Source organism: Rhodnius prolixus, unplaced genomic scaffold (genome assembly GCF_049639745.1).
Source record: "Rhodnius prolixus isolate KJV_2025 unplaced genomic scaffold, Rpr scaffold_13, whole genome shotgun sequence".
Taxonomy (NCBI): Eukaryota; Metazoa; Arthropoda; class Insecta; order Hemiptera; family Reduviidae; genus Rhodnius; species Rhodnius prolixus.
The window spans coordinates 110,338-123,793 of NW_027411583.1; the positions used below are offsets into that span (position 1 = coordinate 110,338).

The following is a 13,456-nucleotide window of genomic DNA, read 5'->3' on the forward strand; positions in this document are numbered from 1 at the left end:
TAATATTGAGTCAAATAGGAAGGGATTTTTATTTGTTTAATGTAACAAGATTAACTGTTTTCTTGGCGTTTTCGCAGCTTTTGTTACCTTCTTAAGATTGTTATTTGTTGTGATAGAAATCGACGTGGTTGAAAGAAACGAAATATGTAATTGAAAAACAACTCGAATTTTTGATCTGAGATTTCATTTTATTTAACCTCAATCAAATGTGTATTTTACCATTTACAATGGCCTCCTTTGAAGAATTTGTCTTTGACGATTATGAAGATAGTGAGAGTGAAATTGCTATAAAGTGCGGCTCTGAAATAGGAATTAGTTGTTTTGGAGAATCTGATGAAGGTTTTCTGTCTGTGGGTCAAAGACTTGTCAATGCCATTCTGGAGAGAAAACACATTAAAGCAGAATACTTAATAAAAAATGGTAATTTGTTTAACTCTACTTGCTCCTATTTTTTTGTATTGCGAGATTATTAATGCGTGAAATTATCAAGGTAACTGATGCTGTCGATTTAGAGAACTGCACACCACGCAAAAGCCCTTTTTAAAGCTTACAAATATTCCTAGTTTTTACTGTTCATTATTTTTGGTGACTGACTGATTCATTGTTTCAATAGGATGAAAAAATACTGCAATTTCAGTCATATTTTGAATTTTTTATTATGCTGAGCTTTCGTCCTAGGGACTAGGTCATCTTCAGGGCTAATTGTCAATGTAATATTTAACAACATTAATGGGGTTGGTGTGTGTTCTGTCTTGTCTGCTTATGGACACATTCCTAGTTTTTAAAATTTGTTATTTATTTAGTTTTAAAAAAGATCATACGAACATAAAATTCAAATGTCTCTCAATTATTGGATTCAGAAGTGTGTGATTGTTTATATAAAATTTACTCTTTTCGGAAAAATGCAATTTCAAGTTATGTTGTTGTCTTCTCTATTTTCCCTACCATTGCCAATAAATATATTTACATATATACATTTTTAGGGGCTGATGTCAACTACAGAATGAATGAAAGTGGATGGACTCCGTTGATGTATGCAGCCTCAATCGGGGCGAAGGATGCTGTTGACTTATTATTAAATAATGGGGCTGATCCTAATTATCATTATGAACATAGAACTCCTTTGATGTGTTTATGTGAGTCAACTAGTTTTGACGGCGACCAATTGGGCAACTGTTTCAATGCTCTCATTGAAGCAGGGGCAGATATTAATGCTAAAGATATCAACAGGTTTTAATATATTTCTTTGTTAATGTTATGAAGCACAGTTGTAAGCCCATTATCTCTGTTTTTTTTTTTTTTAACATATTAAATTTTATATATATTTTTGTATACATGTAGTCTTACACCCCTTATGATGGCAGTTAGACGAGGCCACTTTCAGTTAATGTCTTGCTTGTTGTCGTGTGGAGCAAACATTGAAGCTGTTTCCCATAATGGTTGGACTGCATTGTTTTATGCTGTCAATTCAGGAAATTTAGAAGCTGTTAAATTGTTAAAACATTATGGTTAGTACTAAGAAATGGCTTAAGGAAATATAATTTTATCTAACAATAAAGTTGAGAGGATAATCTGGTTGTTCTGAAATCAATTTAATCTTTAAATTTTTAAAAAATGTAATCATGTTTACAAATTGGTATAAAGTTTACAATTTATTATATAATGAACGAGTAAACTTAAGGCAAGATTTGAAATGGCAAGGTTTTCTATCCAATCTCGAAAATACACAGGCCTCTTTCTTTTTTTAAAAAAGTATTTGTTTTATTTTAAACTTATCTTCAATCGATTCTCCTTTAACTTTTAATAATCAGATCTATACCTTTGCCATATGTACACTTATTTCCATCATGTTCGTATGTAATACTAATTTTTTGGAATTGCGTCCCAGAAAGTAGAAATTTCTCTGAGAGTAAATGAGCTCTTCTACCACTTTCAATGTTACTGATATAAATTTAATCCTAGTTGTTTACACCCAAGTCAGGCGAGTTGAATTCTCTTGATTTGCTTACTATGTCAAATAAACTGGGTAATTATTTCCTCCTCGAATTTGTTAACAATGAAACACTATCAAATACGCAATATTCGGTTATTTTCTGAAAATTATAGACGATATAATTAATATCATAGTTTATAGATTATATCATTGTTCAAAAACCAGACAGAACTCTTATAATCTAACTGCTGGACTAATAGTTTTCTCAACTTCACTTATTTATTAGACAGTAAGTAACGATTTGAATTTGTACTTGTCCTGTTTAATTAATGTGTACTCATTAGTAGTTTGGTAACTAGTAGGAAATGTTCTAAATTTTGTTCTGCTAAAAATGAAAATCGTAGAGAATGTACTAATAGAAAAAACTCAGATCTGCGCTCAATATCCAATACAACAATGTATTTTGTTCGATGAGGTCCGAAGAAATAAAAAAAAAACCTTGCGGGAAGATTTCATACTACTGGCTTTCTTCTTATTCTGCATCATTTACTCAATTCAATGACTTCTACTTTAATGTTGTATTAAAAATTGTATTTATATTTGAGTAAAAGTTATGATTGCTTTTGATTTTTTTCCCGTTCTGCTTCAACAGTTTTTGCTAAAATATATTCTTGTTTTTTAGGCTCCAATCTGTTAGTGAAGGATAATGATGGACAAACAATATATGACTTAGCCTCTACGAATAATTTTAATTATTTATCCGATATAATGTCTGGAGACGCGTATGACGATCATTACAGTAAGGAACTCTTCAGTTATCAGTCATTGGATAACTATCAGTTTGTAACGTCCGAGATGCCAGATGGAAAATTATCAGTGTAAGTATGGATTTCATCCTTCGACTTAAGTGATTTCACGCTGACTTTGAGAGAAGATGTCGGATTTAAGAACGTTATCAGTTTTTTTAGTTTTGAGCGAAAGTAAAACATGGATTCTGCAAAATGGGGTTATTTAGAGTTATAAACCGAAAAAAGGCAGAAAATCAATTTACCGGAAGTCAATTGTTAACAGATTTTTAAGTTTTTACTTTTCTCTTGAATAAGTACAAAGGATAAAACGATTCACTGAATTGAAATACGTTTTATGAAGATTGTGGTTTAGAGGAAGGATGAAGTTAGGTCATCCTTAAAAGCGTGATTTCAATATGTTAATGTGTTTTGATAACTTTTCAAATATTGATTTAAGCAATAATTAATGACGTTCTCCAATTCGAAGGTTAAAAAAAATCAATTGTCTGGAAATAATATCATTTTTGTAAAATTTAGTTTTTAAAACACGAACTAAAGCCAGAATTAGAATTTGATATAGCATAAATCGTGCTTAAACGGAAAGTCTTTTTCAACATTACTTTTATGTAATGAATTAACAAAAATTAATTATGACTTCGTCTTACGAAGGATGGAAGTTCGCTTCATTTAACAAAATATCCAAAAAAAATATTTAAAATATTAATCTTCAACAATAATGCATACATATATTTTTAATTTTGCAGTTTTAATGGTTTTTATGAAGATACTTTGCTGACTATCACTACACTTGGCCTAAAACACTTGATTCCGTTATTCATCGAAAAAAAAGTTGGATATGGAACATTTTTAACATGTACTAATGAAGATTGGAAGACAATCGGTGTTGAATTCAGATATGACAGGATAAGATTGATTTGGTATGCAAATCAGGTGCTAAAATATAGATGGACTCGTAATGTCATATTGAATCTTGAAAAACATGAATTTAATCTTTTCTGGTTGGCACAGATTATGTCGAACAATGTGAGAATTATACATATATTAAAAGCTACCTTACATGTAAGCATTAGGGAATTATATAAAACCGAAAAGTCTTGGAACAAAGAGCAAATAATTACTGCTTTAGAAGATTCCTTGATTAAGTTGAAAATTTTGAAAGAAAGTATTAAAAAATTGCCATCTGTGGTTGAAAAAATTTCTGATAAACAAAATATAGTTTCCGTAGATTACATTAGTCCTTGCTCTCACTGTAAAACTTACTTTATCCATTTCTTAAACGAACTCTACAATCATCCTTTTAAATTACTCTTTGTAACTTCTATTTTTGCATTATTTAAGATGTTCAAATGTTAATTTTTTAGTTTTGATAAAGAAAAATATTCTAGCTTTACCAAGCAAGGATTTTTGAATTACTATTGCTTATAGATTAAAAGACATTATAGGTAAACATTATTGCTTATATTTACTGTGCTGTAAATAATAATTATTTGTTGTTATCGTTGTGCTTATCAATAACGAATGAAAACTCTCTTATTTATATTTGAACTTGTATATATGCTTCATGCTGTTATAAAGTACAGAACAAATTGAATTAAAAATTATAAAATTAATTAAATTAAAAATGATTTTAAGGAGACTACTGCGAAATGGAGCAATCTTTTTATTCAAAATAATAATTCTTCTAATTCAGTTCACATTGCCATTCAGTGTCCGATTCAAAAGTCCAAAACTTTGACTGAATTAACTCTATGTCTGATTATCCTGTTTATATAAATATCTTTGTAAGAACAATAAATGTTTTGCAGGAAGAAAAATATATATAGTACACACACATATATAAATATATATTACACTCACACTTAATAATTTAAATAATCTAATAAATAGTTAAAAAACTAAGTGGGAGAGAGATGACCCAGGGGTAATGAGTGGGGAGTATTATCTATATATACCACGCTGGATCTAGTGGAGTGAACTGGAAGGTTAAGGTGATAAAAATTAGGAGTTTTTACTTGTGAATAGCCTAAGAGATTTTAACGATGTTGTTCATATTAACTTTGTTAATGGTTACAGTTCCAGTATCCTATTCATCCTTATCTACAGATTTAAATTATCTGAGAAAAATGAGATATGCCAGACATCCATCTGCAGCAAGAAGTCTTGAAACCCCACCTGGCTTCCGTACTACCGTCAGTTCTCTTTATTTTTATGAACTAAATCTACACTAATTTTAACTGAATATTAACAAAAAAGTTGCATCATATCTTTCTCTCATATTATTCTCAATGTTTTAAATAAAATTAATTTTCACTAACACGTTTTCAACTATTAAAATCATATATTAAATTGATGTGACACCTTATAGGAAATCCCGTCCTCTCACTGCAGTGAGCTAAAACTGATTTCCGTAGATAAGTTAGTTATTGAAGATCTATAGTAATAAATCTATGAGTAATAACAACAGTGCTTTATAAACCACAATAGATATATTGAAGGTTAAGAAAAAAAAAGTTAATTATTGTAAATTTAAAAAAAATATTAAAGTATCTAAAATAAAACACTTTTAACAGGTATTTTTGATTTATGGGTGTGTGAAATATAAGAAGTTCATTGAATTCTTAAGTTATTGTCGAGAAAATCTCAAATCAGTAACTTTTCTATTTGGTGGTTTTTCCGGTGAGAAGTTTTATTAATTCTAAATTCTAGCAATAGAAGGAAGTCAAGCAACCTACTATTATCTCCCATAGGTGTCTTAATCGAATTTTTCTAGAAACATTTTATAAATAACTGTTGTAGACCTACGTCTGTGCATTGGAGTATATGTATTTTATGAAATCTTAGGAGCTTAAAAAAAGGCCTTAAAAAAAAGTAAATTTTGGTTTCGCGGTTAACTTTCAGTGAAGTTTTTCGTTTTTTTAAAAAAACTACTTTTTTCGTTATCAGAGGACATCAAAGAGGGTATTTCCGGGTAAAAATCGTTAAGATAAATATGGTATAATCACAATACTTTCACTAACTAGTGTTATGCGTGTATGTAAAAGAACATGACATTCTTTACCTCAGAATTATTGTTAACAGCATTAGTTATAAACAGTTGCACGAGCTATACCGAACCCTGTAAGAGTTTGTCTACTATTGTAACTAATCTAATAAATATGATTTTAATTTTAATAATGGCTATCTGCGACTTTTTTTCAATTTTTGAGCTATGCTGCAGGCTTAGATGACTCGAATCTTGAGAAATGAAAGAGAAAAAGAGGCTAATAGACACACCCCACAGGGCTAATTATAAAGAGCACTTTTCGTGTTGTAAAAAGCAAAATTATTTCAGAATAATTAAAAATATTAATTCTCTAAAAATCACTCTTTTTTCTCACTTGCAAGTTTTTATTCTTAAATTAACTTATACTTCTTCTTCTAAGGCACTGCACCCTTCGCAGGCCTAGTCACTTTCTGAAATAAAAACTTTATTTGGTAAATATGAGGCGCGTTATCTTCTGAGGCATATGCAACAATTGCATACTAAATAGACGTAACGTTTCGAAGAAAATAAATATGACTCACCTCTACGGCTTTTCTTCCTCATCGCCATTGGATTCCCAATGAAATAGGTATTATTGGCATAAACTAGAAGATTATGCAGGTAGCATCCGAAATGTAAGGATATTAGGTAAGACTGTTCACGTGAAAATCGCGAAAATAAATGATGAATCTTCTTGTGGCAATTAAATAGAACTTGTCTAAATTTCCTTTAGCCGTAAACTGATCTCTTGACTTTTGTTTTTACACAATCAGTACCCTTATTTTTTTCTTTTTTTGTTTTTAGGCGCCTCAAAATTCAAGAACATTGGCGCCTGGAGCCTTTTTCAGTGCACTGCCGGCCTCCTGACAGTGCCATCTCTTTACTGACCGGATAGTGTGCTGTAAAAAAATTCCTAGAATAAGAAAATATAAGTGCTAGCAACTTGATTCGAACTTGGGATCTCCGCTTTGGTTTCCAGAGCATTAATCACTGAGCTAAACTCCTTCCTATGAAGAACTCTGTTCGCTGTCTTTTGCTTTTACACTTCTAAAAGCGAGTTTTTTAAAATTTTTATGTAGACAGTGTGGTGCCCTATCGTACAATAGAATTTAGCAACCTGGTTGTCCAGGTTTTTATTTCAAGAAGGTAACCTTTGAAGTCTTCGCTACGATTCAGTCATATCCACCTTTTTCCCGAGAGTCCTTTCCAGCAATATTTATGCTTTGTCACTGGCCACACGTAGTATTTAACAAGATTGGTTGTGCCATCATACCTCTACGCGCTTACCTAGTAAAGCTGCCTAATCGATTGGGTCCGTTTATTAGTAAAGTGTACTTCTGTACGTACTAAAATAATTCATCCTGTACACTCAATTACGTTTATTTTAAACTATTTTTTCCCCTTTAGTTAAGTAATACTGAATATATGCATCCATATTTATGTTCATTAAAATATTTATTTATCTCATTATCAAGATATTTTTCGATTCCGTCAGTTAGCAAACGTTAGTTGTAACAAGAATATGTGAAATTATTCAATTAATTCATTAATTTAAATATACCAATTTTTTTATTACTATTTTTTTTTAAATTTATTTCATTAGCTTCGAGGCCATAGTCATTATACCGATGAATAAATGCTCTGTATAATTTTATTATTATGTTTTGCTTCTTTTTTTTTGCCAGCGATTATGATTAATCACTCCCATGAATTTTAACTACTCTTTTCTAGGTTTTTTCCAACATTTATTTCTCTCCGTGACTCTCATCATACTTAAAGAATAAATGGAAATTCACTGTGGCAATTAATCTGTGTCGATGTGAGAAATTCTTTTCTTTTTACTAGCTGATATTCATTTCTCTTAGTCTCTCTTTATATTGACCCTTAAAATGTATTTATATATATTTCTCTTTCTAGTTTTTTTTGTTGCCTTTTTTTGGCATTGACTTTCGCCATACAGCCAGCATCGTCTAGGTGCTTATCACTAGAATATCACTCACTCTCCATTATTACTTATAAATACATTCGCTTCACACACTCATCCCTCTACTATATACAAGTATTTACATAAACTACAGCTAATGGATGGATCAGTACTCTTTGCTTCTGCCATCCTTATAGCTTAACCGAAATTAAAATCACGTAATTGTTCTGTAATCATTTTCTTCCATTCATTCTATAACTTTTAAATACATTCATATTTCATTGCTAGGTCTGCTATAGATTAAAGCACATAGATGTTGGTGGAGAATATTATGTCTTCGTAGCGAAATAGTGCATCTAAATACCTGTACATGTCGTCAAACATTCGTTTCCTTTCTACTCTTCTCTTCCAGTTCTAGTTGCACACCGGTGAAAGTATTCAGTGATCAAACGCAATCGAAAAATAAGTTTACTTCGAAAAATCCAATTTGATATTTGGTTTAAGAAGCTAGGACCCCCTGCAACTGCAATAAGCTTTTGGTTAAAAGCGGTCATCCTGGATTTCACTTTGAGCTACGATTTTGTTTGAACTGGAAGTACTCCTTACCTACATCATGATCTATAACTATTGTTTGAAACATTTTCAATTATATTTTGGAACAGTACTGAGGAAGAATTGGCTTTCACATCAAGTCTTCCCTCTAATGTATTTCACGTAATTGTGAACCACTACTTCCCATGCAATATTGGTGCGAGTTAAATATGTCCCGAGTAAGAAGTGCCACAAATTTTAAAATGAAGATTAAGTTTTAATTAGCCCAAAGTATCATTATCATTATATTATCATTATTATTATTATTTAGATTAATCAATGCTTCCTAATAAGAGGTTTATATTTAAAGAATTATTCCTATAACACAAATAATGCAAAATATTTTATGCAAATAGTTGCTAAAAATGAATATAAATTTAAACTAAAGTAACAACGAATTCAAGCCTTGAATTGGAAACAGTTCATGATTCAACTAACTAAATTGTCGAGATACTCTTAAAACTAACTTTTTAAATCTTACACAAGTAAATAAAATATATAAATTCAACTAACCTTTATCAAAGATATATATTTTTTTTATAATAATTGCTATGTTCTGTTTTTGTTCCATTGATATACTTATTCAAATAGTCATTAAGGGCAATATCGTAGATTGGACAATTTATAAAAAAAACATTGAATATGATTATACAGTTCAAAGTAGCATCAGTTTCCTTTACATACATATACATCTTCGGCTCTACAACCAGGGTCGGGCCTTGGCCTCCAGCAACAACTTCTCCCACAAATCTCTGTCCGTGGCCACTAACCACCATCTAGGAACTCCCAACTGGGAAGCATCCTTGACAGTCTGATCTAACCATCTTGATTTCGGTCGACCAACTCGTCTTCTCCGTACCGGAGTGTAATCCTTTATTTGCTACGGCATCCTATCTCCGCTCATCCTCTGCACATGTCCCAGCCATCGAAGTCTACCGATCCGGACCGCCTTTACAACGTTTATATCTTTGTACTTTTTGTAAAGCTCCTGGTTATATCTATTCCACCAAACTCCATCCACTTGCAACGGCCCATAGATCTGCCTTAAGATTTTTCTTTCAAATTCATCTAATTTTTGTTCGGCTGCTTTTTTGTTTCATTAAAGCCCCAATATTGTACATTGGACAATTAATAAAAAAAACATTACTGAATATTATTTTACAGTTCAAAGTAGCAACAGATTCCTTTACTTATTTTTTTGTTTTACGTTTTAAAAATAAATAAGATTTCATTCATTAATCTTTAATTGGTTTCATAACCTTGGCTATAATTATTTTGTAACAATAATTTAAGTTGACACAGTGTTTATTTCCTGCAATGTAACTGTAATTATAAGAAATTTTTTTTTAGATGTGCAGACAATTTTGGCGAATTATTTAGAATTAACATTAAAACAATGATTTTATACTATCTCACGTAAACAAAAATTAAGTTCAAGTTTTAAATATTGTAATCAAAATCAGTTTCAATTGTTAATTGATCAGTATGAGCCTTGACAATGACCAACTCCCCGCGTAGAAAGCTCAGCAAAAATCAATAAAAAAGTAATTCTGAAAATGCCAATAATAATTTATCTCCCTTCGAAAATCAGCTTTCAAAAAAATATGAACAGCACTCTAATATGATAATTTATTTATGTTCTAAATATATGGCGGCCGCCGTTAATAATAATTCGCAATTTTCATACTGCCTGCCTTGAGCAGTTTTCTCTTTTAAATGTAACTGTCTGCCTTAGACAATTTTCTTTTTTAATTACTATACCGTTGTGTACAAATAGTGAATTTGGTTACAAGCACCTTTATTTTTTAAAAACAAGTTAATAGTCTGGAAGAGAACATTTCAAATATTTGCCTAACAGTTTGTTATTTTTTAACCACTTTCGTTTCTATTTTTTAAGATATTCTATATATTTCTATTTAGTTTGGTGTGTTCCTGGATAAAGATTTACAGACTAGTAAAACCTTAACTGAAGGACCTGGAGTTGAAAACAGTAAACTACAGGAATACCCAAGTTCAGCACAATACAGCAACTTTGTTACATAAAGTTATACAACAAAGCTTTTATTATCATTATTATTATGGTTCAAAGTAGCAACAGATTCCTTTGCCACAGACACCAGCATTTGTAATGCTATAAGTAATATTGATAGCACTGGAAATTCACATTTGAACATGCACGCGATTGCTGAGCTAATTGCTTTTGTCGTTCGATGAGGAAATCACTGGCGCCTGGGAGACTTATTGAAAACAGTGCGGGTTGGAAGATGGTAGGATAGGAGGAATTGGAATTTGGCTATTATATTGACGATTAGGTGTCTGTGAATAGTTAAATAAAAACGTAGACGGGAGCATTTAATATTATTCGGTTTTGGATTAAAGGAATTATATTCCCTGGAGGTTCAAGCATTTGGTGGAATCTAAAGTTCAATTCCGTACGTCCAGGTAGGTTTTAAAATGGTATTGTATATAAGTTGTTTCAATAGACGGTACGTCTGTTGAGTTCAATTCTTTTAAGTCGTGATTGAGGGTTCTAATTTAGTCTTTTGTCTAGCAAGGTAGCAGACGACATTGCGGGGGGGGGGAGATTAGGGGTTAAATTGTAGTAAATTAGTGGACGAGTGATGCACAGGAGGGTTAAAGTATTATTTTGGGATTTGGTTTCATTAAGCTGAATTTTCCAATTTTAAACCATGTTTCTAAGGATCTGAGATGGGATTGAAGTTGTCGATTTGCCACAATGGATCGTGTGAGGAGAAAGAATTGCAGTATTGTCTGCATATGTGAGAAGAATAGTTTCTGGATGAGTTGAAATGTCGGCTGTGTATACTGTATGGAACCAAAGGTACTGCCTTGCAGGACATCCACTTCGGTTGAGTGTATTGGAGAAAGAGAAGGATCGATTTGCAAGCAAAAGTACCAGAGGGTCAAGAAATATTTTAGGATAAAGTAATGAGTGAATGGAAAGATACCATTAATTTTCCAGAGCAGCCCCGGGCGCCTTACTCAATCGAATTCCTGTTTCACATCACGTATATCACCCGAGCAACATCGCTTCTTCTCAATGGAAGATGATTAGGCGTCTACCACGCGATGGCCTGCTGTATTGTGGAATAGTGACGACTGAACCCGACCTGGTCTTCAGGGATGATATTAGAGGATTCAAATAGGAGAAGAATATATTTAAGGAGTCTTTCAAGGATTTTGCAAAAAAAAAAAGAAAAAAAAAAGGCAAATGGCTATGGGACGATGAGAGATTAAAAAATCTCCTGATGAATTAATCCAAAGAAAATAGCATAATCTATCAACTATTTCCTGAGAAAATACAGTTAGCGATATAATACTTTCGTTTTTTCTCGTTTATATATTTGTTTTCATTCAATCTACTTGGAGTACAGACGCTGACAAAATCATTCCAGTAAACTGAATTTCTACTATTATATTAGATAATATAACCACATTATCACGAAAATTTTGAGATTGATACCTGCAAGATGATGTTCATACAAGTAAATAAACCCATTTAGTTTTTCTCTTCTAACAATGAACAATTATGACAAACGAGGAAGTGTGAAAGGAACATTTTTTAGAGCATCAATACCTTATTTCGTAGAGGAATTGATGGGAAGTTTTACTTATCTGATAAACAATTCGTGACTGGTCCTCATCCATAGACAAGTGTCCCGGCTGAAGGTCAAACAGTGGAAGTTATTACATAGCGGAATGACAATTAAACTGAATTAGAATAAATGATTTATATCCCAAAATTGGCAAATTATAACAAACTATCCGATATCACAATCATACAGCTGTTTAATTTTTCCTTTTCCTTTGTCAGAATTATTGAGTCACTTCTAATTAGGCATTTGTACCTCTTTTTCTCATTTTTTTCTTATTCGGTTCCATCTAAACTAACATTTGATCAAAACAAATTGCCAAACCTAACATGAGCATAGTACTTCTATCGCAGTAAGGTTGAAATTGTAACCAACTAACAACGAAACATTTTTTTTTATTCCCTCCCACTTCTTATCATACGAAGTATACCGATCGTGCCATCGCAATTAGTTTTCTTTAAGGAAATGCAGGACTGAAACTTTAGCACATTTTTTGTATGACTGCCTGTGAGCTATTCGTGAATGAATTTATGTCAACAAATGTGGGAATTTCAGAGGCAATTTTTCAAGATTTTCTTCACTGTTTCTATTAAATTTGTGCATTTTCTTCCTACCTTTCTAATATTAAATGCTCATCTCATTAATTTATACCTGTAAATTGATTATTTATTGGTACTCAAGTACCAATAACTACATTTTTAAGCATCTTCATAAGTTATTAGCCACTTCAGGGTAATTTACATATACATATATGTTATGTAAAATAAAAATCTAAAGAACGATCCTACGGAATTTAGTTTTTGGTAGCGTTTTTGCATATTATCCTGAACTTTGCGTAATTTTTGATGCGGAATGCTGCAACACAGCATGTATGAAATTTATCTCAATTGCATAATGCAAGTTAAGATCAAAAAACCTTTCCACTGGGTTAAACAAACTTATGATAAAAAGAAATCATAATAATATTTCTATAAGAAAGTCTAACAGATTAAACAAAAAAATATTTGCTACAATCAAATTATAAGCAATGATTGAAACGGTCTGGCGAAGAAAATATATTATATATGCAATCAACGTTATTCCCTTTCAAAAAAACACAGATAATTTTCCACGTGTTAAAGTAGAAATAGAATGTTATATTAAGTAATTATGTTTTTTAAAATGAAGGTTATCTCTAATTGTTTAAAACGCCTGTAATTATTCGCTAATATTTTAAAAATGAATGATTGATTCACATGTTTCCTTTTTCCATTTGATGAATTTCCATATGTGGCGTACTTATTGCATTTCCTTCAGCTCTAATTGTTCTTAAAAAAAAATTTTGGCATGTGTAAATAAATATAAAGTCTATTGGTAAATAGAGAATATGAATTGAGCCAAAATATATTAGAATATAAAAGCAGTTTCAAAATTCTAACAAATCGTGACACTTTTTTTTTCGGAATCTGGCCTTGCTCGGTCAAGTGTTCTCTCATTTTCTTTCACTTGCCTGGCAAGATTGGGCAGTATTCCAACGTTTAAATAACGAAAAATTTGTATCCGTTAACTTTTATCCGTATATTA

At 31.4% G+C, this 13,456-nt stretch overlaps 2 protein-coding genes and 1 long non-coding RNA gene across 8 annotated transcripts in view; 2 read left to right on the forward strand and 1 right to left on the reverse strand.

The window, feature by feature from the left end:
* LOC141447810 (uncharacterized) lies at positions 1 to 4,687 on the forward strand. 5 transcript variants are annotated; one of them, XM_074115665.1, is made up of 6 exons: positions 8 to 420; positions 984 to 1,230; positions 1,342 to 1,508; positions 2,616 to 2,811; positions 3,486 to 3,765; positions 4,548 to 4,687. In XM_074115665.1, exons 1-6 carry the CDS (start codon positions 207 to 209, stop codon positions 4,563 to 4,565), a joined length of 1,122 nt encoding a protein of 373 aa, XP_073971766.1. In that variant the 5' UTR covers positions 8 to 206; the 3' UTR covers positions 4,566 to 4,687. The 5 variants fall into 5 exon arrangements, with proteins under 5 accessions (XP_073971767.1, XP_073971766.1, XP_073971764.1 ...); XM_074115663.1 differs by lacking the exon at positions 4,548 to 4,687 and having other exon boundaries at positions 984 to 1,136; positions 1,365 to 1,508; positions 3,486 to 4,481; XM_074115662.1 differs by lacking the exon at positions 4,548 to 4,687 and having other exon boundaries at positions 3,486 to 4,475.
* LOC141447812 (lipase 1-like) overlaps positions 4,592 to 13,456 on the forward strand; it is a 15,518-nt gene continuing 6,653 nt past the window's right edge. Inside the window, exons 1-2 of one of the 2 annotated variants that reach the window (XM_074115674.1) lie at positions 4,592 to 4,730; positions 4,816 to 4,931. In XM_074115674.1, coding sequence (XP_073971775.1) covers positions 4,866 to 4,931 — 66 coding nt within the window. In that variant the 5' untranslated portion in view covers positions 4,592 to 4,730; positions 4,816 to 4,865. Of the gene's footprint in view, positions 4,932 to 13,456 lie in introns of both variants that reach the window. The other variant, XM_074115673.1, reaches the window with a different exon arrangement.
* The window catches only part of LOC141447816 (uncharacterized), a 7,821-nt gene continuing 3,198 nt past the window's right edge, over positions 8,834 to 13,456 (reverse strand). Inside the window, exon 4 of the long non-coding RNA XR_012454594.1 lies at positions 8,834 to 9,602. This is a non-coding gene — a long non-coding RNA (uncharacterized lncRNA). The remainder of the gene's footprint in view (positions 9,603 to 13,456) is intronic.

Excerpts from the sequence above, each read along its gene's own strand:
- LOC141447810 (XM_074115662.1), top strand. The coding sequence starts at position 207 with ATGTGTATTTTACCATTTACAATGGCCTCCTTTGAAGAATTTGTCTTT. Across the intron at positions 421-983 it reads AGAATACTTAATAAAAAATG|GGGCTGATGTCAACTACAGA; the intron begins GTAATTTGTTTA and ends ATACATTTTTAG. Across the intron at positions 2,812-3,485 it reads CCAGATGGAAAATTATCAGT|TTTTAATGGTTTTTATGAAG; the intron begins GTAAGTATGGAT and ends TTAATTTTGCAG.